General features: G+C 39.8%; 2 protein-coding genes across 7 annotated transcripts in view; both read left to right on the top strand.

Annotated features, from left to right (window-relative positions):
- The first annotated feature begins 2,947 nt into the window (after positions 1–2,947).
- LOC146650905 (uncharacterized) lies at positions 2,948–9,583 on the top strand. Its single transcript, XM_085385094.1, has 5 exons — positions 2,948–3,179; positions 6,877–6,928; positions 7,794–7,949; positions 8,183–8,278; positions 8,452–9,583. The coding sequence occupies exons 3-5, from the start codon at positions 7,836–7,838 to the stop codon at positions 8,689–8,691; spliced, it is 450 nt and encodes a 149-aa protein (XP_085241220.1). The 5' UTR covers positions 2,948–3,179; positions 6,877–6,928; positions 7,794–7,835; the 3' UTR covers positions 8,692–9,583.
- Positions 9,584–11,416: 1,833 nt separating this feature from the next.
- Positions 11,417–27,354, top strand: part of mcf2lb (mcf.2 cell line derived transforming sequence-like b) — a 53,830-nt gene continuing 37,892 nt past the window's right edge. For 3 of the 6 annotated variants that reach the window (XM_085384360.1, XM_085384359.1, XM_085384364.1), the window contains exon 1: positions 15,704–16,317. In XM_085384360.1, the coding sequence (XP_085240486.1) occupies positions 15,822–16,317 (496 nt within the window). In that variant the 5' untranslated portion in view covers positions 15,704–15,821. Of the gene's footprint in view, positions 11,949–12,208; positions 12,501–15,702; positions 16,318–27,354 lie in introns of those variants that run through there. The other 3 variants (XM_085384361.1, XM_085384362.1, XM_085384363.1) reach the window with 3 other exon arrangements.

Below are 27,354 nucleotides of genomic sequence, written 5' to 3'. Positions count from 1 at the left end.
CTGTGGCCCCCCCACACCCTCTAGCAGATCATTACATGAAGGAACCTTTTAAAAAACAAAAAACAAGCGCGTCCATGCTCACAGGTGTACACACGGGTGATCACACCCACAAACTACACCCTTTTTGGCTCCTACCTCAAAGCACACTGTGTTCTGTTGATCTTATGTGCTGCACAATAATGTTTAACATTTAGTATTTACTGTCATATTCCCATATATCATTGTGATGTTGTTTATTCTATTACTCTTGTTCTCTTCTGCTTGCTTTCTTTTTTCTTTCTCAGCAGGTGACCCAGGTGATTGATATATGCATTTTTTTTCCTCTGCCCGTTCTCTTGGTTTTTGTCTTTTGTCCTTCTCCCCCGTCCCTCTTCTCAGCTGTTTCTCTTTCCCTCTTTCTTTCTCCCCTTCTTTCCCTCAGTCAAGTCTGTCCTGTATTCAGTAAGTGAAAATAAAATAAACAATAAAAGGTGAATCAAATGGACCATTACGGCAAGGCTGGGATGGTCAGTTTGGTAAAGTAAATCCGTTGGGCATCTTTCTTTGCCTTTAGACAACAATTCTGAGGGCAAAAGAGCCAAACGGGACAGGCCAAAAAAAAAAATTATATATATATATATATATATATATATATATATATATATATATATATATATATATATATATATATATATATATATATATATATCCACCACTTTGGGATACACTGAAACATTTACTAAATGAGACCATTTTGAACAAAAGTTTCAGTCTGGACGACTGTAGTGTAGAGAAGATTTCAATCTGCAGTGGTTTATATTTAGCAGTGTGGCTGTGTCCTGTGACCTTCCTCTAATGTACATGAAACCCCAGAGGCAGGGACAGAAGCAGTAAGACCTTGACAAAGAATAGAGCATCAGTATAACTTTGATTAAATAGAGAAGAAATCATGAAAGGTGGACCTGAGGTGAAGATGGTGATATGCTGCAACTGCAGTCAGACTTAAAAAGTAGGCCCTATATAGGATTTGTCATTTGTGTAGAAGGGTATCAGCTAAGCCATCAGCTGATCAGCTTGGACTGCAGCTGAGCTTGACTTTGAGAAAATGCAATGCTCGATTTGAGGTCCCCAGACGATGAATCCTAATGGCTTTGGTGATCCCCGGTCAAAGTGTGTGGAGCACAGAAGAAAGCACCATTATTAATAAGTGTGCATTTGTGGTTTTTAGTTAAATGCCCTGACAACTTTTGGAGTTTTTTTCATGACTGTAGACTCTTTACTTATTTGTGCTCTTTGCAGGTTTTACCACATTGGGTTATTGCTTTGGTCTGTATGAAGGAGAGGAAATTTAAGTTGTCAGTTCATCAGTTCATTCCCTGAAGCTCAAGCACACTTGGGTTATCTTTGTCTGATATTAAAATGTATTTAATCTAAAATATGTTAACTGCACTGAAAGAAGTGATATTGTCTCCTTTTAAATAGGGCTGAACGATTATGGAAAATAATCTAATTGCGATTTTTTGCCCCAATATTGCGATGCGATATGCGATTATTTTTTAAGGTCTTTGTCTTCTGTATTATTAAACAAAGACAAGCAATACATCATATAGTATGGCCAATACTATATTACATTAATTTTAAACTGTTCTTTCCTGGAAGACAGACCTCTGTTATGATGACATGAGGTGATGCATGAATTGATGACTGACATTTTTATTTAACTTCTTCAATCACAACAGTATATTTGAACATACACAATAGTTTATTTTTAGCTTACAAACATCTGAGCATAAAGTGCTGACAAGGAACCCTGGTGTAAACATTAAAATGAAAGTCAGTACAATGTGCAGATTGCAGAAATATACATAAAAAAAAATCAGTGGCTTTACCACACTCAGTTTTTCGACATCTGTGAACTACTAGACAGTCATTCAATTAAAAAATAATATTAAATAAATAAAACTAATAAATAAAAAATACACACATCTTACTGATCTCTGCAGTCAGTAACATTACACATAAAGTGCAAACATAATAGCAATTGTATAAACACACACACAAACACGCCTTTAAAGTTTAAAGGCGTGAAATTGGACGGTCTAGCCTTCTGATTAGCTAATCAGAAGGCTAGTTCTGATTAGCGTCACCGCTGTCTCGGTGGAGTTTAATAAACTCGGCCGTCTGCTTCTTGCTATCTAAAATATAACCAGACACTGGTGTAAATTCTCGACTGTCTCATACTTCTGTTTAATAAGTTTTCTGTTTGACGTTTAGTCAGCTGTGTGAAAACCAAGGAGGAACCCACCCGGGGGATTAATAAAGTTTTATTTTATCTAATCTAATAACTTTAATCTCAGCCAAACCGATTTACTCACGAACAAACAAAACACTGAAAAAAGCCCAACAATAACATTTTTAGGTTGTCTAAGTGACTTATATATTACGTTTAACCCGAGCAGCGAAACTCCGCGGTGATCTGAAAATGATGTGCCGGGAGTTGTGCCGTTCTCGGCCGCATCAGTAATCCTCGAGCTCCCGGCTAGCTGTCGAGCTGGTGGGTAGCAGACGCCTCTGAAAACGTCGAAGCACTTTTGCAAATATGGGATATCTTGATAAACCGAGCAGATATTTGATGTTTACACAACTACTTTCTCGCCTGAAAATATGTTAAAAGTTTATTTTGTGACCCAGAAAGATTAGTATGAGTAATTTTAAAACTTAGTAGCGGCCGCCATTGCTGGAAACTGGAGTTTGGCTGGGCCGCGCTATGAATTCTGGGATATGGTAGTAATTTGGACAGCCTTATAATCGCAGTATAATCGCAGCCTTTGCGGTTAGAAAATTGCACTTGATCATGTCGCGATATTATCGCAAATGCGATATATCGTTCAGCCCTACTTTTAAATATAGCATATTATATTTTGGTATATCTTTTCAATTCAAATGAGTAATTCCTGTCTACATATATAATTCGAGTAACTCCAGAATACATTCCCTGCGTTTTAATCCAATTAATTTTAGTTAATTAAATGTAGCTCAAAATGCTTAAGTATGTTTTTCATAGCCTCCTGCTGGGCCATTTTGCGCATGCGTTAGGACAGGCCACCATTTTGCACGCGGACTGAAGAAGCGGACTCTTTGTGTGCTGCAAGCGGGCTCAAGTTAATCGCACAACTTCATATAAAGGTGGTCTAGCTTCGGTAAGTAAACCTTTTACGGTCGTTTTTGTTTTATTTTTTTACCTCAGTCAAAGCATGTTGACTCTTTAAGACGTGTGCACATGGAGAAAGAAGTCTAAGTAGTTGTACACCTCTGAACTTTGTCATGAATTTGACTTAAGCTAGCTATGTGCTCTATTAGCTACTGCTCTATTAAAAGAGTAATTGTATTGATGCGTTAAAATGTCATATGTTTTTAGCTTAGTTCTTGTGGCACACTTTGTACTAACAAATTATGGAACGAGGCAATTTCTCTGTAGTTAGCTGTAAAGTTCACTGTACAGTCGCCTGCAGTTTTAAGTTGAGAAATCGTCCCTCCCGCCACAACATTGGCATTAAGGAATAGTCGGGCGGGGGAGGGGGCTTCTGAACGCACCTGCACAGTCAGGGGTGCAGTAGGAAATAAGTAGGATTGGCATTGCACAACGTCTTTTGTGCAGAAAAAAATAATGGTTGTAAACTGTGGAGGAGAATAACTCAGTGGTTGCCAAAAATGTGAGATCAAAAGGCACTGAGAGTGATGTTTGTCAGAACTGAAATTAACTCAGAAAAGAAGTTGCTTCACTTGATAGAGCTGTTGAGTGCGAGACCTGTCAGCGGTCTGGTTTAGCATTTGAAGCCTCGCTACGTGCTTCCAAACCGCTGCATTTAATCTCAGAGAAAACTAACACAGAGAAGTAAAGCAAGTGTGTAAGTTCATCTCTTTATGTTTGCATAGTATTTTCATGTTGAGCTTAACAACCGATGTATGGAGCCACAGCTGGACTGGCTGTCGGAGTTTTGTATTGAGGGGGAAAGGAAGCGATTTGTTTTATACTTCAGCTTAGAGCAGGGCGATATGGCCAAAAATATTTATCACGATATATATTTGAAAATTTGCGATAACGATATAACTGACGATATAATTGATGCGAGACAAAATACAACTCCACAACATTACTAGCGCAAAAAGACAACCTATCATTTATTTTCACTTAAAAATTAAACAAGAAGCTGGTTTTTATGTACATTAAAGCTTTATAAAAATGTAACAGTGCAAATGCAAATTCCTTGCTGAAAGTTTAACCAAAAGGCATTTCCAGTAGAAATGGGCTGACATATCCTGAGCATAACCATGTATAATATCCACTGAAGTTAAAAAGAGGTGCTTTGCAACATTAAACTGCAGTGTGCAGTACGTATTTTTCGGACCATAAGGTGCACGGGATTATAAGGCACATTAAGCGAAACAAAGCAGTCAGATAAATCAAACTTTATTAAACTCATTCTTCTTGCTTCCTCCACTTCTGTACCATTAATTCATTAATGTTGAATTCTCTGGCAGCTGCTCTATTCCCATGTTGTTGCAGTATATTAATGACTAACCTCGTATTGTGGATGGATTATCTCAGTTGTTCTCCTGACTGAAGTTTGGTCCTTTTACAGCATCCTGCCATGCGATTGCATTTGTCTCTAACCATGAGGAACCTTAACGTTAACTTTTATAAGTGGAAAAGTGTTAGTGTTTGTCCTCCAGCTTCACTGTGTATGTTATGCTAACATAGCTGTGTTGCTAGCGATCACGTAGCACATAATTATATACCAGCTAGCCCAACTTCAGTAACCCTACAAACGTCACTGCTGTTTAGTTTCCTGTCTTCATTTATGTTGGAAGTGATAGCAGAGCTGTACGTTTGATTTTTTTCAGAAATCTCTCAGTCAGAACATGCTATATCATGCTTAGGTAACTAGCGAAACTAGCGAGCTAACTTCCGCTAGCTTCCTGCTAGCTTCTAACTCCGTTAAATGTAATACATTTTGTTTTCATGGATGCCTGGAAGTTAAACTTCATAGTTACACCTGGTAAAGCAGCAATGCTGATCGTTTTATTAAAGATGAAAGAATTTAGACAGTTTTTAACTCTTAGTGATGCTGCAGTGTTCGTTTGACCTGAAGGATACTGAGTTTAGGACCCAGATTACTCCCAGATTTAAGAGCATCTTAGTCCGACAGATACGACAATAACAACGGCCGCTTGCATGTTCTGCAAAAAAAATGTGCTTTGTCGTGTATCTGACGGACAAACACCAAACCAGTTCCACATCACTGAAGTTGCACCATTTTTACAAACCAATTCTGGTTCATCTGTTTCACTCAACAATCGGCCATGTGCGTATGAAAACAAAGGCACTGCGCATGCGCGTTTTACTCATATTCTATCGCGATATTTCATTTTCCTATCGTTGCCTAACATTATACCGGTATTACCGTGAACGGTATAATATGGCCCAGCCCTACTTCAGCTAGAATGAAAAAAGACACAAAGCTGGAGTTATTCGGTGTCTTCATGCTGAACAGCTAAAACTTCTTCCCTCATTCTCCCCCCTCCCTCTCCTGTTGCTACTTCAATCATGAAACTGATTGATTATCAGGTGATCGGCTTTTCTGTCGCTAGTCTCTCTCATTTGTTAGTCACCCAGTTTGCGCTAGAAAGAGGAAAACGGCAGATAAACAACAGCAGCACGTTTAAGCTTGATAAGCTGTTGCTAGAATTTTTTTTAATATTACTTCTAGTATCCGCTGATGTTTTCTGGAGCCACAGCCGTAATAGCTGCTGGTCATGATAGTTTGGATATGTGGTGAGAAGGAAACATGAAGGTGAAACCAGGAGAAGTTTTTACTGAATCATTAGAGCTGAACAGGTAATGAAGAAACAGGTTTACATTTTAGGTCACATGAATGAGTTGAAGGGAAGTTATGAACTGTTTATGAGAGACAAATAACACCAGGATCCTTTTCTATGTAGCTGACATCTGGTAACTGTGCAGGGGCGTATCTAGCAAAGTTTTGCCAGGGGGCCAGGTAGGGCATTAACAGGGAAAGGGAGACACAAAGACATAATTTCTTTCTTATTCTCATTTAAAATGTCTAGCTTTTAATAAATAATTATTCTAAATCTTACTACCAAAGTGGTGATCTGGTTAAATGTATAGAGATCCATTATTGTATGTAGTAAATATTAAGTCTAATATATGCCCTAGTAATAGTAGTACATATAGCACTTTTTCCTTTGGGAAGGTACGCTGTCTGCGCTGTCTGCAACTGTATTGAAGAAAAATGTTGAATCAAATTATTATAGAAAAATAATTGATTTCTGTGCATTAAAGTAGATTACGTCAATTAAGCATTATCAGGCGAAGGGTGCGGGGTGGTTTCCTAATATTTTTGCTGGGAGTTGGCAGTCCTATTAGTTAGTTTAATATTTCTATGTACTGTTTAGAATACCTGAATAAGGAGGATGGTGTAAGTTTTTTAGGTTGATCAGTATTGCTGAAGTATAAAATATTTTGGGTGCAGTGTATTTTTTGCATACAGGTATAACAGAATAGCTTTAATGTTTTGTTTTTAAAACTGAGTATGAACTTATACAAAATGCAGCAAAATATTTATAAAAACAGTTTTATTTATTATAAAATACACTATATCGGATTCATATCGGCATCGGCAGATAATCAAATTTATGATATCGGTATCGGACATAAAAAAGTGGTATCGTGCCATCTGTAGTTTGCACAGAGGCACAAGTAAGATTTGTTTTGTTACAAGGGAGTATCATGAAGTAATGCACTAATGGCTTGGAAACGGTAATTGTTTGTCTTTCTAAAGTTTATTTTTTTTATTTGTCTTCCTTTTCTGGCAGATTTTCTTCCCCTTATGTGTTACTGTTTATTCAAGAAGATGGTGTTATTTTGGTAAGTACATGCAAATTCCTTACATATTTATCACAACAGTATTTGTCACAGTATTGCAGGGACAAGTTTATCTATCTCATCTTAAGGGTTCTTGTGATTATTAATATTGATATTAATTAATATCAATTAATATATATGATTAAATTTCTTTTATCCAGGACAAAAGGAAAAAAAAAACTTGCGAAAGTGAAATGAAAAACAGGAATTTAGTTCTTGTGAGTTAAGAGGATGCAGAGCATAGGGTTAGATGGAGGTGGATCATTCACTGTGGTGATCCCTGAAGGAAACAGCCAAGAGAAAAAGGATCAGATTGCAAAAAAAAATGTGGTTTGTTTGCATACATGAGTCTTTACGGTACCCACAGGACTCCTGAAGTATAAGTACTCTGAAGTTTGCAGAGCAATTTCAGAGGTGTTTGGGGCTTACATGGCAAGCATGTTTTTAGTTGCACATCTAAATTTTCTCTGCTCTCTGTTGCTGATGGCAGAGTTCTGCCCCGCTGACCTCACAGGTGAGACACTCCCACCAGTGGACAAAGAGCACAGGAAAATGTGTTGCCAACCACCTGAAACAGACAAATATCTGCTTTTTAAAACCCTTTAAACCCGTTAAATGGACTGATGCCATTCATTTCTTCTTTGATTAACAGTAGTAACATCCTTCATGCACTGTATACTAACCCATATGATAATCATGCTTTATGAAGTGATGGCAATTGCATTGTAGCATTTAATGAAGAAATAACAAAATAATCATACCAATGATTAAGCACCAGTCTTCTTTTTTTTGTGTGTGTGTGTGTGTGTGTGTGTGTGTGTGTGTGTGTGTGTGTGTGTGTGTGTGTGTGTGTGTGTGTGTGATACAGGTAAATGCTGAATTCCAGTGTATTACAACACTTCAACTGGAGATGACCTTCGCGGCACAGTTAGACAGAATTACACCTCAGTTGATGACAGTTTTCCAGAAGAAGGGCGGTGTTTCTGGGCAGAAACTTGCCCACCACTTGCAGATCATGCAAGAGGTAAATCTGAATATTGCAAATTCTATTTGGATTTCTTTTGTCTTAAGTGGCAGGTCACTGGTGAGTCCAATAAGCCGTTTTAGGTGACCAGCCAAGCAATCTAAATTTTGAAATTTCATATATAAATTTTATTTACTATGTTTGAACTGACATATGATAAAATTTACTTATTGCGAATGTCAGACATTGTTCTTTTTTCCAAATTGGTTTAATCAGCAACTCTCTTTAAACAGACTGAAAGTGATGTTAAAGTGAAAAGGGAAGCAGTTCTCAGGGCACTTTGCCTCTACCTTGGTGAAGAGGACGGAAGCCTTATTCGGGAGTTCTTTGTAAGTCATTTAAGTCATTGTAAGCAAGTCATCTATACACACACTTTTTAGATAGATATCTGTGTGTGTGTGTATTACACACACACACACACACACACACACACAAACGACTAGATTGGAATTTAATTGTAGAGTTAATTGTTTTTTCTTTTACCTTTTTATTAAATGTTTAGGACATTGAAGGAGATGATATCCAGAGAGACCTGAAGAAGCACACCATGGGCATTTATGTCATCAACAGGGAGGATGGACAAAATGGACATTATGATGACATTGGAATATTTGTTGAAGGGGAGATAGTCATGGACAACATTGGATCTCTGGCCCAAGCTTGTGCATTGATGCTTGGAGTAATCTATGCACTAAACCTAGCCTTCCCCAAGGAATTGAAGGACTATTATGAATTCATTTAGAAAGTGTTGATGGGATTCGATGGTGAAAAGCTCTCCCCCAAAGTCTTTGGGCTGAAGAACAAAATTGCTACTGGATAGGAAGATTTCTAAAATAACACATCAAGAGAATGCTGTTATGTAAATTACCAATGACTGGTGCTCTTGTGAATAGGAGTGAAACTCTTGTACAACCATCATTTGTTCTGTGTTATGTTTCGATTGAACATTTTAACTTTCAATAATGAATGTTTCACGTGTGGTACATTTGAGTAGCTTGAAGAGCAACTTTGTAATTATTCAGTTATAGCTGCTGCCCTGCGTATAATCAGTGTTAACTCAACCGGATAAAAAAAACAAAAAAAACCATTCATGATTACCACACTGCAGCACACTGGTAACACTTTAAAGACTTAATTGTTTTGAAGCGAGTATGTTAGGTCAGAAAATATGTAAAACATTCAGAATCTTCAAGGAAGGACTAGAATGGAAAGACAGTGGTCAATAAGCAGTAAGGAAAACACAAGTTTAATTTTAAGTCTAATTACCTTATTAAAATGCAATTTCTAAATATGGATCGCAGAACAGCAAGTCTGAAACTGGTTAGTTTGTGGATGCATCAGTTTCTAATTGTGATACATTATACTGCTGGTAGTGTTTTATTCTTTTATGTAAGGAGTTTGTTTGTTTTTTTTCTTTTTTAGAGGAAGAGAAACATTGGTTAACATTTCTCTTGTCTGTTGTTTCTGTTTTGTTTGAATACAGCTTTTTAAAGCTACTAGTTCATAGGCAAAAGTTTTGTAATTTGTATTATACAAATTGCAGCAATTTCCCTTAGAGATGTGGATTCTTATTCTGTTTGCAACAAATTTTGCATTAATAAATGATGTGAAAGAATGTTGTAGTTTTCATTATTGACGTTTTTAAAAACTACAAATCAGGGTAAGCAATGTTTTTTTAAGTAAACTTAACTTAATTGAAATAGAGAGAAATTAACAATTTGATTGATTTGAATATAAGTTTGGGACATAAGTGTAAAGGAAACAAATTATTCTGGTACATTTAACACGACCTTAGTTGGACTTACTAATAATATTTGACTAAGACGTATCCACAACAGTTAAGTTAAAGTAGCTTAAAAATATATGTTGGTTTTACTCGCTTAAATTAAATTCAGTGTACTTAAAAAATATTTCTGGATTCAAACAAATTTATTTCGTGCAACCACTTGTCATAAAAAAATTGAGTAAATTGAACAAAACATTTTTTTCAGTGTGTGAGAAATAAAAAAATAAAAAAACAGGAAGAGAGAGAGAAAATAAGTTTTCACAGCACTGTATGTAAGTATGTGCCCAAACACCAAAAGGGTAATAGAAAGTTAAGTATAGGAGGTGGAATATGTCATAAATGGGGGATAAGACATGATTAATAAGAAGACAGGGATGGAGGGATGAGGTGGAGATTAGGGCTGAATGTCTGTGATGGCCAAACCCTTGTCCACACTCTGAAGTCAGTAACTCTTGTATTTTCATTTCTTCATTTGAACATAGTAACACACTTTAGTTTCCAATAACTTTATTGATTGGTTTGGATACATCTGTTCTATTTGTGAGCGCGCACATTTAGTTTACTTATGTATTCATATCACTTCATTACTTTGATTTTTGACTAACCTTTTTCTTTTTATTTCTTACCTGCCATCATCCCTGGGAGTTCCTGGACAAAAGATGGTAGCCAGGGTTTGAAACCACTAAATGCAAAAAGGGATAATTGGACCACACCGCCACTTCCTACTGAAGGGGAGAATGTGTGTTTTCTTTCATTTAAAAACAAAGTATTTGTATTAAATTAAATATTTGAGTTTAGGGTTTAATGGTTTTGATTTTCTTCTTTAGTGTTTAGTTTATTAACAAACTAGATTGTACTGCATTGTGTTGTGATTTATGATTGTGTTTGTTTGTTACCCCCTCAGTCATTTGGTTTGTTGTTTGCAGTCGTTGCCTGAGTTCAGTTTTGTTTCTTTGACCTCTTTTATGAGCTCAACATTTATTACTTTTGTAAATATAATTTTGGGGGGTTAAATAAATGAAAACCATATTTTTTTAATAATTCCTGGGACGACTCCTGTTTTTCAACTCGGTCCATCACAATGTCACCGAATAGCAAGCTGAAGTTGTGTGTCCCATCCGCTGTAGGTGCCTCATTGGTATGTGAGAGAGTGCATCTCCCCTCTCATCTCTATTCTAAGCCTATAAAGTGCAAGCTGCCTTTTTGCTTGCCAGCCAAACACTCACACAAAACCCACAAATAAACCCAAGCCTGCCAATAAGCAACCTCCTCTCCACTGGGTTTGCTCCTCCTCGGTTTCAGGCAACATAGTAACAAGAAACTTTTTAACTGTTGCCATAAAGTTTATGGGGTTTTTTCTTGGTTTTTTTGCTGGGTTTTTTGTTTTTTAAGTCTTACAGGTGATTGGCTTTAGCGCAGTAGTTTTTTGCACTGTGAATTTAATGCATGGAGGAATCCTGTGAGATAGAGGGAAAGAAAGGGTAGATTAGTTCAGGAGCAGAGGAGTATAATTAGCCTAAACAGCAGAAGGGGATTTATGCTCTGCCGGCTGCCCTCTGCTTCTGCTGCCTTCCACCCTCCTCCCCTCTTGTCCTTCCTTGGAAAGCATTGCTTCTCTCAGTTGTCAATAGTTCCACTGACGATGTGTGTGTGTACTAGGGGTCTGTGTGCGAATGTGTGTGAAGGGACCTGGGCTTGTTCTCACCTCTAGTGTGAGCAGCGTTTGTTTCAGAGTTTATGCAGACAGTGACTCAGCTGTTTGTGATTCTGCAAGCTTTGCACTGTGCGCTTGCCTTGAGTCCTCAATGTGGCTCTGCAGAGGACAGTAGGCTTATCTTATATGTAGCCACTGCAAACATCTACGCACAGGAACACGTGTGAGAGCATCTCTTTGTAATCCTGAGTAACCTGGCACATTAAAAGAAGGATCCTTCCCATGTCAGCATTTGGGAATTATGCTTTGGAGTCTGTCAAAGCTTTAAAAAGTGCAGCGAGGGATCTCTCTCTCTGGATGACAAAGTTTGTTTTAGAGGGGTGAGACCAGCAGCCAGCTCTAATGTCTCTCCATGAGTTTCTTCGGGAGGGCGGTGAGGCATCGTTCCGGATCATGAACCGCCTCAGTCATCTTATGCAGAACTTGGAATTCTCTGGACTGGGCTCGGCTTTCCCTTTCAGCCCTGCCAGCCGCAAGAACTCCTGGAGAGCCTGGGATGGTAGGACTGAGAAAAAAGAGTGTATTCTGTGTGAGAGTGAGTGTGCATGTGTGCACGTATACTCGCAACTTTTTGTGCCTGTGTGTGTATTTGCGCATAATATATTTTTCATTGAAGCTCTGGCTAGAGTATGTAGGGCATCGCGCCCAGAGACTCACATACAGTGTTTCCTGTGGGCTTCCCTTGCCCCCACCCCCTCTGCTGGGCTGTTTCTGTGTCTTGATGTGTATAACATTTTGTGTGTGAGTGCATGACTGCGCAGCTTAATCAGCTGCTTCAGTATCCAACATGCACATCTCGGCAGCTGCACTGACATTTTTCCATAGAAGCAGTGAAAAATTCTTCAGCAGATGCAGAAACTGCAGCACAGAGCAGCAGAAGAGCTGGTGCAAAGGAATGCTGATTAAAGCTGCTGAGCTAACAGTTTGGTGTCGTCTCAGCCAGATTGTTGCCACTTTTACTAACACACAGCAAGAAAAGAAATGGTGAAGAAAACCAAGAAGAGTGTTTCTCAGTGGGATAGTGGGATGCCAATGGTCCCGCTTAAGCCATGTGAGTCAGGGGTCTTTTTTCAGCGTTTTTCTTTATCTGGGACATATAGAAAGCAGCTGTTTTCAGCGATTCTCCTGCTGACTGTCTATATAAATATTTTAAAACCTTTTGTAGTCTTCATATTCTTGTTTCTCATGTTTCTCTTTGTGATTTTGTTAGATATTCATGCAGTGCTTGCTGTAGGTTTTAGTTCTACATATACAATTTGTGCATATACTTTATGCACAATGTGCATGATCTGAACACACAGTATGTGCATTTTTGTCTGTACCTGAAGCTATGAGATTTCGGAGGAAGGTTTTCATTTCCTGTCCTCCCAGCTCTGTTTAAGTCATTAGCCATGAGGAGAATTTGAGAGAGGGATTTCTGTTTTTTAGATGTTATGTTTTGTAGACTGAGACTATTAATTCTGACACCATGGAAAATTCTCAGGAGAAAAGATTAGCAAATATTTTGGTGTAGTAGTTTTGTGTGATTTCTTGCATTTGCAAGTAACTCATAGTCTTCCAGTTCTACGCTCTTCTTGTTGATCAAAGTGATTTTTGCACAGTTGTCGCAGCCTTTATAATAACATTTGTAGACAGTGAAACTGTATAAAGAAGTATGCTAATCGGCCACTTTATAAGAACTGCTCTTTGATGCAAATATTTAATCTATGTGCCTACATGTGCAGAGTTGGCAGCATTTAGACATGTAGACTTGGTCAAGATGACCTGCTAAAATTCAAACTGAGCATTAGAATACATACACCAGTTAGTTTACATCAGAATGAAATTTCAATGCATTTACTCGCCATCACATTGCACAATCTCAATAATAAATTAATCTAAAGGTATAAAATATAATCTAGGATATGTGCACATAATAATATAAGAGAAATGAGTCCATATACATTATTATTGGTAAAACTTTACAGAATATTAACAATGGAGCAGAAAACCAGAGTAAATCATTATTCCAGGCTGTCATGATCCAAGCAGCCAGGAACACACAGGCACAAATATAATCTTCAAAAAATGGGTTTATTATACCCCCAAAAAGGACAAGATGATTACAAAAATTCAAAATAACAAAAAATAACGTTTTTAAGAACCAAGTGGGCCCATAAAAGAGGTTAACTTAACAGACTGCTACTCAAAAATCACTTAACAAAAACATAACTCAACAAACTGACCTGCCCAAATGAGAAACAGCTCCAGTTATATAGCAAATGAATAAACCATTATATACACCAAAGGTGAAAACTAAAGAGATAACAGATAACCATCATTCAAGAAGAACCCCATTCCCCCTGCATGATCACAATAGATGGTCCAGTCCACTTTATTGGCTTCTGCATTTAAACCAGCTCCACCCTCAGCCTCCTCTTTCAGCCAAACCAGGAAGGACTGGAGCAGAGGTCAGGTAACTCAGAAAGAGTAGAAATATAATCAATATAACATACCTATATAAAATAACAAACAATGCAAAGCAAAGTCTATGCCAACATTTGGGCTATAGCTTAGTGCTGTCATGCATTACAGGTAAACTCAAAATATCAAATTAGTTAACTTATGATCACAGAAACTTTAGAGCATAACGTAAACATAAGACAAAAGACCAAATGAATATTACCTAAGTATCTCAGTTGTGTGGTTGCATGCATCCATCACACAGGCATTAAATTGCCCTGTTCTAAATATACAGATGTGAAACGTTTAAAGAAATTTGCCTTGTGCAAAAAATAAGGAAGAAAGTAGCCAAAAAGGCTGGTCCAAGTGTTTCAGAAACTACTGATTTACTGGGATTCTTCCATAAAATCATCTCTAGGGAATGATCCAAAAGAAAGGAAATATGCAGAGAGCAGCAGTTCTCTGTGTGAAAATGCTGTGTTGATCTCAGAAGAGCATCTCTGAACATGTCAAACCTTAATGCAGATGGACTACAACAGAAGACCACGCTAGGGGCTATTCCTCTCAGCTAAGAACAGGAAGCCGAGGTTACAGTCTGCATGGGCTCACAAAAAGTTGAGCCTTTTTCGAGCAGAAAGGAGGGGAGAGAGAGCAAGGAAGGACATGCAAAGGGCCACATCTTCTGATGGCTGCTCCCAGAAGGTTAACCTACTATCTCACAAATCATCTCAAACTGCTTCCTTGAACATGACAGTGAGTTCAGTTTACTCAAGGGGTATCCACAGTCACCAGATCTCAGCCCAGTAGAACACCTGTGTGATGTGGTGGAAACAAAGATTTACCCAAAATGGGGGTTGTGTGTGTGTGTGTGTGTGTGTGTTAACAGTTTTATGCAGCGTGTTTTCATTTATTCGACTGACTCTGTAAGCTGATTTGATGGACTGTGCCTTGTTTGACTATCTTGCTCACTTTAAGCTGCATAGTTTTCCAGTCTAGTGGCTTTAGCTTTGAACTTATAAAGTTTATGGCACTGATAACCTGCATGCCCTTGGTCATAAAGCAAATGCCCACGTTAAACACACAAACACACCGATGCAGAGGCAAGCTGCACACACTTTACACAGGTATATGTTCCCCAAGCCATTTAGCACCACTGCATCTTCGTTTAATAGATATTGGCTGAATTAGGAGACAAAGAATCAAGTCTATTAGCCTTTTTTTAACTGAAATGTATCTTTTGAACAACTCACTGTAATGGAATCTAAATTGCCACTTTGTATTAAGAGACAGCGTCTTTCTTTGAGAGGTCTCCTTAGAATTAAGTCTTTCAGTAAGTTTGTAAGAATGGGGTCTTTTGAGCGGAGTAAACAAGAATAGAGGCTTTGAATGGATCGAGTCAGTGAATGGTTAAATGGGGATGTCTTTGAATGGGTTGGTCAGAATGGAGGCTTTGTATTTTTAGTCCACATTTCCTGAGATAAGGCAGACGCGGATCGCGAGTTTTGTTGCCATAGGTAAATGAGCAGTGGAAGCTGCAGTACCTTTAATAACCAAAGTGACGCACAGCAGCTTAATGTAGAACCTATTTCCCTATTCTTGATTAGTCATGAAGAGGCATGACTACTTCCTTTTTATTGGTCAGACTGTCAGCTATGTAAAGTTGGAGGCTTTTTAGCTAGTTAGATAACTGTCCTCTTGGGGGAGGTATAAAGGTAGTTGGACCAGGAGAGAGGGTGGGGTCTAGCAGTACACTGTAGCTTTTGTATACAGGGAAGGTAACCTGAGGTTGCAATAGGAAGTCCTCTCAGTTACTGCGTCTGTGGGCTGTAGAGCACCTGCAGCCTGACCAAGAGGTTAAATGTAGTGTCTGGCAAAAGGTAGAGTCAGGATGAGAGGGAAATTGTTGTTGTGATATTGTTTGTGAAGTTACATGGAAGAAATGCTGGAGAAAAGAAGTGAAGGAGACATAGACTGGGACAGGAAGATGGGAAGAGAGGAGATAGCAGATTTGGGCTCCTTGATGGATGCAGACATCGAGGTTGAGCTAGATCCTGGGTTTTGCTTGGAAATGGACTCAGAGGTGACTCTAGCTGGACAGGTGAGTCCAGGCTCACAGGAGTGCTCTGACAGTGAGGAAGTGGACTGGTGTGTAATTAAAGGACACACAGATTCTCTGGTTGTGGTTGAAGACATGAAAGAGGGAAGGGCAGCTGAGATTGAGGCGTATTACACGTCAAAGGAGATTGGAGAGACTGATGAAAATGCAAACATAGATATGGAAGATCAGAGGAGCAAAGAGGAAATGGTAGAGGAAGTATTGGATGCATTTTTGGGGCCAAGGGAGGAAATTGGGGTTCATGTCCGGCTCACTATTGAGGAGGTGGAAAGTTACTACAGATTTTCTTGCCGTTGCAACTGGTTATGTGGTAAGTTATACCTATTCATTCTTCATCCTCTTTCTTTTTTATTGTTGTATTACATTAACAGCAGTTTAAGTAATGGCTCTCATATCTTCAAGGGGGTATCTTGTAATCATTAAGACATGATATTTTCATTCTTGAACTTTCAAATAATTCTTATTTTTCTTATACTGTGTGTTTGTGCAGGCCTCAGTTCATCCATGGTCTGAGAAAGTAGTTCCTCTCCCTTCTTTTTCTTCTGGAGTGTCACCTTTGATAAGAAAAGAAAGGCTAATATTTAGTTCTCTCTAAAAAAAAAAAAAAATACCAGAGGTTCAGAGAGCATGACAGCACTGAATTTGGACAAGGGCCAGAAATGACTGACATCACAATGTAAACCCAGTAAATCATTTGACCAAAGAAATCGCGATTAGGTGCTGAGCCACCACAAGCAGCAACAGTGCAAGCTGACAGAGATATTTGAAGATTCTGTAAATCTTCTGAAGGGATTGAACCATACTACTATTCAATTTTCTATGCATCCAGCTTTCTGCCATTTATGTCCAGACACCACTTCAAACTAACCAGTTTGCATATGCCCACAAAAAAAGTCACTTTGGAGTAAACGGGAGCCCAAATCACATCACCTGGCTGCTTTTGAAGTGGAGGAACGACAGCTTTTCATCCTTTTTCTAAGACCTTCAGCTGAAGCTCTGTTGCTACTATCATTTTCTTTTGTTCACTACCTACATAGCCAAGGGCGAGGGTAGGAACATAGATCGACCAGTAGATTGACAGCGTAGCTTTCACATTCAGGTCTCTCTTCTCCACATCAGACCGGTGCAGCGTCTGCATCACTGCAGACGCTGCACCAATCCATCTGTCAGTCTCCTGTTCCACTCTTTCCTTGCTTATGAACAAAATCCGATATACTCAAAGAGCAATTTATTTGCTTTTTTATACTAATAAACTTAGTGACCTCTTGTATCTTATTAATGGGAATGCTGTATAGGAACCCAAACCCAGTAGGATGGAAATGCTTCATTCTAACATGAAGTCTCAGTTTGCAGTGAATTGCAGCAAACATTTCTCCAGTGGGGACAAGTGAGCCTATATCAGCAAAACTATAACAGCAAAATGTTCCAAAAAACCATCAAGTCCCTTCACTGTAAGTCACAATGAGATAAGATAGGGTTTTTTTGTTTTGTTCTTTTTCCAGGGGTAAATATCACCCCTTGCATTCCTCCAACCATTTGCTTTATCTCTGCTACTCCTCCTCCTTCATGACCCCTTAAGCACCTTATTCCCTCTTGTTGCCCACCCAGACCCCCACTGCTCCGCTTCCTGCCCCTTCCTGATCCCAACTGTTAATTATTTAAATGTTATATTTTTTGAGTACATTACTATAAGATCACATTGAGGGAGTGGGTCAAGTAAACAGCTCTGGTGAATGAAGCAATTTCTTAACCATATAAATTAACAAGAAAATAGGCAGTTTGTTTTGTTGCATGTGCGTGTGTGTGTCAGTCACGTGGGCCTGTCAATCCAGGATTTCTTTCCTCTCGTCTACTCCTGCTTAATCTGTGTCAGTAGTGGCAGGCAGTCCAGGTGTGTCACTGTGACCCACTAAAGTTTGACCAGTTGCCCACAAACGTGTACGTGAGTGGTCGCTAATCCCAGTCGTTAAGCTTTCTAAAGAACATTAGCGCCTCACCCAGCAGGTGGTATGTGATTGTGTGTCTGTATGTGAGTATACAGGGAATGTTGAAATTGCTTGAAAATTATTTAGAGGGAATATTTTTTGTAACAGACATAGTTACTGTATCACTAAAGATCAGAATGCTCTAATAATAGCATCTCGGTCATCTTAATGTAAAGAGTGCTCTTTTACACGTACATCTTTGTCTCGCTTTAGGTTGTTTTGACACCACAGATACTCTGAGGAGAGAAAATACAAAGAAAGACAGACTGGAAAAAAAAAAACGTCATAGTTTCAGTGTCTTGTAGTATCTGATACTGTTTCAATTCACAGCCAGAGGGGCTTTTAGCATTGTGCATGTGGCAATAGTTTATGCAAGCATGTGAGAAAATTACGATTTGTAGAGTAAGGGCTATAGGAGATACAATTGGTGTGAAGACTCTAATAAAAATAATGTGTAATAATAATAATGCATAATAGAAAGTAACCATGCATAAGGTTATGTTAACAAATCAAAACAAAAAAGCTGTTAAAAAGGAGCCAGATCGGATATTCAGGGGGAGACTTTTCGGTAACCGAATAGCCCCTTTCTCTAAACAGTGCAGCTATTGCTGGCCTGGGTCGGGGCCGGCGTTTGATTTGATCTGCGTGGGAGATTCTGGGTGCAAGGTGTGGTTGGGCAGGTCAGAAAGTGGAAACTCTTGGAGGTTTCTGTGTGAACTTGAGCACATTAGAAGCTTGCGAGCACCTGTGAGAGCTTTCCAGATGGCTAGCCTCATGCAGCTTTGTGTCCAATGACCTCAGGCACTGCTGGCCATTATCGACGTAACAACACTGCTTTACCAAGTTACGAACATCAGATATGGTCATTTATCTGAGCCTATATCCACTTGCTTGGTTTCTTTTATTAAAAAGCCATTTGTGGGCGACACCCTTGCTTGAGGTTAATTTGAGAGAAAAGAGGAAAAGAGTTTTTGTTCCGATTAACATCTGTAGGGGTCAGTCAGTAGAGAACCTTTATTATCGCTTGGCCTTAAAAGCGTTGAAGGGACAAAACTAAGTCAGTTCAAAGAAAAGAGGATTTTTACTAAAACAAACTGAGGTTCAATCAGTCAGTATGTGATCAGTATGGTCTGCACACCTACATTTAGGAGGGTAATGTACAATAAATTTGTCCAAGCTTAGTGCTACAGAAACATGTAGTGAAGGAGATTATGAGTCCGATTATTTGACTGATGATGGGGACTGGGTCAGGTTTTTGCTTTTGAAATGTACACTTTACTGAACTTCGGACACATGCGTCAGTCTGGATGTGGCAGATTAGTGTAATCTTGGAGTCCACCTCAGAGGTCTCCAGCTGTCATGCAAGATTTAAAACCACCTGCTACAGTAAACAGAGGCTGTACAGGACCACGTGTGATAGGCTTCACAGAGGTCATGCCATTGAGGTGCACTCCCTTTATTGCTAATTTGGTTTCTTACACATAAGGTGGCTATAAAAACAATGCTGAAAGCCTATTTTCTTGGCCGCTTTGTTACTGATTGATTTCTTAAATGACTTTTTTTCGAGTTTGTTTAATGCTGCTTTCTCCTAACTCCTCTTAACAGCTTGGAAGAAGGCCAGTGTGTATCAAAAATCTTAACATCTGAAAATTACTGACGGCATTGATATGTTTACTTTTTGCTAGATCACAGTTATAGTCAAACACAATATGATTAAGCCAATATCACTCTACGCAATCATTCATAGTACAAAACATTTTGAAAATCTGGTGAAGAGCAGTTCTTGGTGTTTGAAATGTCACATTATCTTTCATTGTTGGGCTGTTTTAAACTGACCACGTGTTCTTTTCTTGGCTTGCATGTGCCTTGCATTTTTAGTTTATACACAGAACTTTAAAAAGATGCATGCACTGTGACCCTTTAGTGGGTCACAGTGACACATCAGTTCTATCCCTGTGTTAAAAATTTACATCAACAGCCCATTATAACATAGGTGTTCGTAACTAGAACCCAGGATTTTAATGTACTGTTGTGGCTGTGTCTGTGACCCAGAATTTTGTGCTTATTTTTGCATTTGTGATTTATTATGTTATATTGAAAGGATGTTAAGATCTAGGATTATCATGTGTTTGCCTTGAGTTTCGTTTCGTTTATGTTTCTCCTAAGTCTTCTGTGTTACTCTCATGAATTTCTTGTCTGTGTGCTTCATGTTGTCTAGCCGGTGTTATGTCACATGTTTCACGTTTTGTTTTTTCCTGTTTGTCTTGTGTTTCTTTGTTCAGTGTGTTTAATTTTACTCCTCCCTGTAACGTCACTATGTTCATTTGTGTCAGCTGTTTCCCCATGTGTTTCCACTTCCCCTGATCACCTCCTGGATGTATTTAAGTCCACTGTCTTTCTTTGTTCAGCGTCAAGTCGTCTGTGTTAATTCCTTCTGCGTCACGTCAGGTTAAGAGTTTTTCATGATTCTGCTCAGTTCATGTTTTTTCATCATAGTTATTTGCATGTTCCTGCTCAGAGTCATGTTCCTGTCTGTAGTCATAGTTATTATAGTTTAATCATAATAACCACAGTGTAGTTTCCCGAGTTTAGGTTTTAGTTCAGTTTTTGCCCTTATTTGCCTTTTGTATTCAGGTTTAATCAGCCTGAATAAACGGCTCGCTTTTTGTTTGAAATGCAGTTTCGTCTCTTTTTCACGCTACACGCCGTCGGCTCCCCCTGGCTGTGACAATCTATTGGGGGCAATTGTAACAGTTTATTGTTATTATTGTTTTCTTTAAAAGGACATATTCCACTACACTATAAAAAAGCATATTTTGTGTAAAATAGTGGGGGGGGGGGGGGTTTAATGTGTTAAAACAATATTAGCTTACATATGGACAGGAGAAAAAGAAAGCAACAGTTTGCAGGTATATTCATGACATATACAGGTGAAGCATGTGAGAAATAAATAAATACATGTCATCCATTTATTTCGGGTGCTTTTAAACTAATATATCAACATGTTTACATGATCTTATTATGTTATTTTATCAAGATCTGTTATGCCATCTGCCATATCTGTTGTCAATACTAACATGAAATACGTTAGAAACTTGTTTCATCAAAGCATTATCATACATTTAAGTCACCTGTACTTGTATTTAGTATGTTGACTTAAAATCGAATTACCACTAGAATAGCTTCCAGGTTTTTCAAGTCTTTGTAGGCTTTGGCACATCCTGCAGTACCCAACATTTAAACAAATTTTAAAGTATTTAAGCTATATCATTAGATACAATTGCAGCAATGTGATTACCTGAAAGATTGCTTCTTTTTGAGATATAGTGGCATGATGACTTTTTATATAATAATAATGGATTGCATTTATATAGCGCTTTACAATTCCACTATTCATTCACACACTGGTGGAGGCAAGCTACAGCTGCCCTGGGGCAGACTGACAGAAGCAAGGTTGCCAGTATAACAGTCTGACTTCCTGGATTAAAAAGAATATTGCAGTCTTGTCCTTATTAGTAAAAAAGGAAACACCTATTGTACTGCTAGTTAGTGTACATATATATGTTCCTTTTCTCAATAAATGTTACAATAGTCCTCGGGCTTCCCTGCCAACAGCTGGGAGCAAAACGGATTCAAAGGACAGACGAAGACTGCACATTTAAATGAGTCTTATCACTAAACAGTGTATATGTGTGTGTTGCTTTGTTTGAAAAGGGAAGAGAGTGACATGTTTTTGTTTCCCACTACACTAACTCTCTGATAATGATGGTGGTAATACCCAAAGGCCAAGTAACCTGATATGACCTGTTGTCAAACAAAGAGTGACACTAAGACTTTGGTTTGTTTAAGCTACACTAAGACAAGTGTTTGCATAAAGGGAGGGTGTTAGTCACCTAAAATGCACAGCAAAGAAGGGAACACTATGGTTAACAATGAGGATTACTGTATGATGGACTGAAAGCACCAGGTCATATCTTGTCTATGCTTTGTTCTGGCGAATATCATGGACACAGGTATGGTTCTGGGGACAGACTCTATTCGTCTGACTTTTCTGTATATTTCTCTATACATTGGGTTTCTTCTGAATGTTTCGTGTGTGCATGTAGAGTCTAGAGTCTAATGTTTGTCAGCTTACCAAGTCTTGAGTTTGCTAGGATGAGCTTAACAAACCATTTAATTTACCGTTATGTTGTCTCTCTTAAGTTCTAATAATTTCCATGCGTATATTTTTTAGGCACCCCCTTCCTTATGTATGTTTATGGATGGACTCTTGCTATAGATATCAAAAGAAGCATAACAGCTTGAAGTATAGCCACAACATTAAAACCAATGATCGATTGCAGATATAGCGCATCAGACTAGTGGCAGTCTCCAGTCAGGACACTGCCACATCACAAAATAAAGAAGAGCCTGGGCTTGCAGACTTTACAGATCCCAACGCAGTCAAGCAACCAGGAGGTGTGCCAGAGCAAGCCCGATCCACAGAGGCCCCACTAATGTCCTTTTCAAAGAAAAGATCATAATGATGAGGGAATAAAATAATACTTTTGATACAGTGAAACAATAACATGTGAATCCAGTGTGAATTATGTGCTTTAGGAAAATGAAGCAAACAAAGTCAGACTGATACCAAAAGTCAATATTGCTCTTCAGTCTTATCTTAAGCAGTATGTCTGTGTTCACATCCATATTTACAGGAAACTCCCCTCCTAGAAACTTGATGGCACAAATAAATGTTCTTTCTCTCTTTTGGCTCAATATAATACAGATTTCTGTTCCTGGATAGCTTAGTGAACATGAATGTTTCTGTAGGAACTAAATAGAGTGGTGCTTCAGATTTGCCCATGTTCTGTTTTTAAATTAAATTATTAGGTCTCATTATGGACCTTAAATCCATGGCTCAAAAGAACCTGATGTAAAAGATGCCAGAACGCTGCTGCAAGAGAAAGAAAACCCAGAAACAACCACACATCTGATTCAAGCTTCTTCCCCAAATTAATCGAACCACAACTGAAAAAAGGATTGCCACTAACTTTCTACTGTTAAGGTTCAAAATATTGGGGATGGACACCAGAGGAAAAACCCACAATAACAACACTGGTCCGGTCGGGTTGAGTCAAACGATGATTTAATGATCACACACGTGGGAGATGGACACTGTATGCAGACAGTCTCAGATCTCATCTCAAAAAACACATCACCATAGTTTTATGAAATCAGGGTATTAGAACGCCCCCTCATGCGTAGTGACAGGTGTAATACAATCAATGTTGACAAGTTTATTTAACACAAAGAATAACATTGTCTCCTTCCCGAGGGCAGACGCTGACTGCCCCCGTCTCCTGGAACCGTCTGTACCCTGCTAAGACACAACATGGCAGCTACAAGGACTCTTTCATTTGTTAAGACCATCAGTGTGTATTGCTCTAAATCAAGTATATAATATTAAATGAATATTGCTGGATCAGCTACTTCTACTTAAAACATATTAAAACATGACTAAGCACAAAATCACCAAGAATAACATCTTATAAGTGCTGTGTAAGCGCGTGCGGCCTTCCAAGCTCAAAGCCTTTGCCCTCCATAGATCAGCCAGACTCGCGCTGGCTGTAGCTTTTAACCTTTAATTACCTTGAGCACAACTCTAGAATAAGCAACAAACTGCAATGTGTATGGAATGATCATGGTTACATCTGCAATGGAAAATCATGTTATTATTCTGGTACCTGTAAGAAAAGATCAAACTAAAGTTATCACCATCACTGTAATGCAAAGAATAATGTAAGGTCAAAAACTTCAATTTATGCTTAATGCAAAGCTGGTTATATACTTCTAATGAACTAATAATGCCATATTAAAATATTAAATGATAATGAGAAAAACATCCCCTCCTTATTCTACAATTCCCTCTGTTGACCTCTGGAGAATCCAGAGGTCACAAACAGTTGTGTCCCTCCTTGGCCTACACATTCAGTTCCACATGCATCATTGGCATCATGGACATTGGAGTAATGACTCCAGGGTCCACTGCCCTCACAGACATACTTTTGAACATTCTTCTGGCACAAGGGATGAGACAACAACAAATAACCATAATACCCACCACAACAGACAAAGAAAACATGACCGAAGCGATAACCCCCTTCCACCGTCCGAACACTGAGGTCAGCCAGCCTTCTAACGGATTACCAACACCGGAGTGATCATGCATAGTTTCAGAAACTTAAACTTAACTTAAAGCACGTATAATTATCTTTCCGGGGCATAAACGGCCCTACTTGCGTGAGCTTGCCAATAGGGGGAAATAGACTGGACAACACAGTGCAGTTCCCCGTATTCACAGCTCCTCTAGTCATCCGCAGCATACAATCATAGCCCCACTGATCCTCTGGATGCAGAGGTGCAGGCTCTATAAATAAATGCGGCCTTGCAGAAGCGCAAGCTACACAATTAGCCACTTTTTGTTCTCTAGCATTTTGGGCTATCCAGTCCAGCCAGATGTTACTGTCACTGAACCCGGTAGCGCGTTCAATCAAATCCTGAGGTTTCAGGGTGGTGTAGTCCACCGACACTACTCGCCTCTCCCTTGGTTCGTGCTCCTCTGGTGTAGCTTCCGACGACCCGCTCCCCTCCTGCCCTGTAAAAGATGCAACAGAGCTGGTGGGAGTAGAAATCACACGAGTTGTCATTTCTTCTCTACCTGACGGTACGCGATTAGTTTTTTCTAGGAAATTAACTTTAATTAACCCTTTTGGATCAACCCCCGCTGTTTCCACCCCCAAAATTAAATACATAGATTGTTTGCGATGCCAATTCCCCAATGATAAAGTTAACGCGTTTCCAGAGGGGCTAAAATCCCTCTGTAGTTTAAGCCCGTTTTCTGATCCTGATTCTAACGGTTCCCAATTTTGCCCAGTGTAACCCCTTACCTGGTCCCAATTACGGCACCAGCTGTCATAAGGACGATTTCCCCTCTCGCAGTGCGTACTCACTGAATAATCCCAACAGACCCACACATTGTATCCCCTCCAAGCACTGCCGACGTCCCTGCAATTAACAACATCACACAGATCAAACGTAAAGGAAGTTGTGGAGCCAATAACATAATCTAATTCTAAACCACCATATGTGCTGAGACACTCATCCTTTTTACCAGAGACCTCGCGCTTCACTCTTGCCCGCAGCTTTAAATCACTATAGATCACGCGTGATGTAATTGGTGTACCAAACAACGCCGGACTGGCATGGCCTCCGTGCTCAGACTGGTGTCCCGGGTCGGTCTGCAACAAACAAATCAAAAAACAAATAGCCATGATTAGCAACATAGTTAACATCAAACTCATAATAATTTTGAACATTGTGATGGCTTTTGAAACTCTTCTTTCATCACCAGTGTCTAATTGTTGTGATGGCATGGTGGTATGTGAATGTTATGGTGTAGTAAAAAGTTCAAAGCCCTTTATCAGAGCCTCTCTCTTGTTTTAGGTGTTCAGTGTGGTACCGCTCCTTTTCGTTGGCGCGGCGATCTCCTCCTTGACTGCTCTTCTTTCTTCGACCTTCCGGGTAGAGCACCGGTCGGCCCGTTGCACAGGTGTGAGGGTTTATTCTGCCGCTCAATTTCACCTGTGTTGGGTGGAGATTGATCCTTCCCCACCAAGCCCTCGTGCGCGGCCGCGCACTGCGTCCAGTGATACCAGGTGTCGCCTTTCCCCTTCAGTTGGACCGCTGTCGCCGTCCGAGCCGATACCTCATATGGACCAGTCCAGCGGGGCTCCTTCCACTTTCGTTTGATGACTCTCAGCCACACTGTTTTCGCGTCCGGGACCTCTCCTTCTCCTGTGGGCCCTTTACAAGCCGCCTGTTTCGTGAAACTGGACACTAGCGCCTTTAGCTCGTTCCAGTAGTCTGCGTGGGACCGGTTCCCCTTTGTCCCGTTCAACCGAGCCCACCGTCCAAGGTGCCGGAAACTGTCTCCCGGTTTGCAGCTCGTATGGTGTAAAACCTGTGGATTGATTAACAGAACATCTTATGGTCATCAACGCAACCGGCAGGGCTGCGACCCAATTTAGCCCTGTTTGCGCGCAGATTTTTGCCAATTTGTTTTTCAAATTTAGGTTCATTCTTTCTACTTTCCCCTGAGACTGAGGATGATAGACCGTTCCAAATTTATGCTGGACGCCCAACATTTTTTCTACTTTTTCCAAATCTTGATTTTTAAAATGGGTTCCATTATCTGATCTAATTCTTTTCGGGAACCCATGACGGGGAATGTAATGATTGATTAAACACTTAACGACAGTCTTAGCATCCTCCTTTTTTGTAGCCCAGGCCTCTGGCCAGCCGGTCAGAGCGTCAACACACACTAACAAATATCTTACACCGCCAGGCCCGGAATCAATCATATCAGTGAAATCAATAACAATCTCCTCTCCCGGCCTCTCAGGGGGCCGAAACTTACCCACTTCCGGTTTTACTGCTGGCTTAGGATTGTGTGCCCCACAGATTAAGCACATCCTGGCCTTCTCCCTTATCATTCCTCGCAGCTCAGGATGCCACCAATGACACAAATTTCTTTCCATCTGGGCTCTCCCCACGTGGGCAAGTCCGTGGGCCTCATCCACCTTCTGTTCTGCCATTTTGGCTGTCAGCACGGGGCGCCCATCTGGCCCCCTCCACAAATGTCCATCCTGCCAGGCTCCTTTGTTTTTCCACACCCCCTTTTCCTCTGGGGATGCCTCCTCCTGGGCCTGTTTGACTTCCTCAATCAGGTCAACAGATATCTCCTCTTCTGGAGTTACCTGTATCATTTGTCTCCGTCCTTTGTAGCCTGCGGCCTCCTTTGCGGCTTCGTCTGCTCTCTGGTTTCCTTTTTCCACCATGCTGGTTCCTTGGGAGTGAGCTTTGCATTTTATAATGCTCACCTCCTCTGGGTCAGCCAAGGCCTTTTCCAGTTCCTCCATTTCATGTTTGTGGGAAATAGGTGCATTGGTTGCTGTTCTGAATCCTGCTCTTTTCCACTGAGGCAGCTCCACATGCGCTGCTCCAAACGCATATGCCGAATCGGTGTAGATGTTCACTCTCCTGTTCTTGGCTAGTCTCAAAGCTCGAGCTAAGGCTATCACTTCAGCTCTCTGGGCCGACTGCTTTCCCTCAATCCTTCCTGACTCTCTGACCTGATAATCTCCTTCTACTCTGCAAACCACCGCATACCCTGCTTTCAGTCCTCCTTCGTCTCGGTGGCAACATCCATCGGTGAACCAGTCCTCAGCTCCCGGTATGGGTTCAGCCTTCAGGTCCTCTCTAATCTTTTCCTCAATCTGTGCTCTTTTGGCGCAGTCATGTGGTTCCCCTACACCCATTAA

This window comes from Rhamphochromis longiceps, linkage group LG16, assembly GCF_057381845.1.
Source record: "Rhamphochromis longiceps isolate RC_006_pf linkage group LG16, R_longiceps_female_GT1.1, whole genome shotgun sequence".
Lineage (NCBI taxonomy): Eukaryota > Metazoa > Chordata > Actinopteri > Cichliformes > Cichlidae > Rhamphochromis > Rhamphochromis longiceps.
Note: the sequence above shows the minus strand (reverse complement) of the source record. Positions and strands in the feature narration are given on the sequence as shown.

Excerpts from the sequence above, each read along its gene's own strand:
- LOC146650905 (XM_085385094.1), top strand. The coding sequence starts at position 7,836 with ATGACCTTCGCGGCACAGTTAGACAGAATTACACCTCAGTTGATGACA. Across the intron at positions 7,950-8,182 it reads ACTTGCAGATCATGCAAGAG|ACTGAAAGTGATGTTAAAGT; the intron begins GTAAATCTGAAT and ends CTCTTTAAACAG. Across the intron at positions 8,279-8,451 it reads GCCTTATTCGGGAGTTCTTT|GACATTGAAGGAGATGATAT; the intron begins GTAAGTCATTTA and ends TTAAATGTTTAG.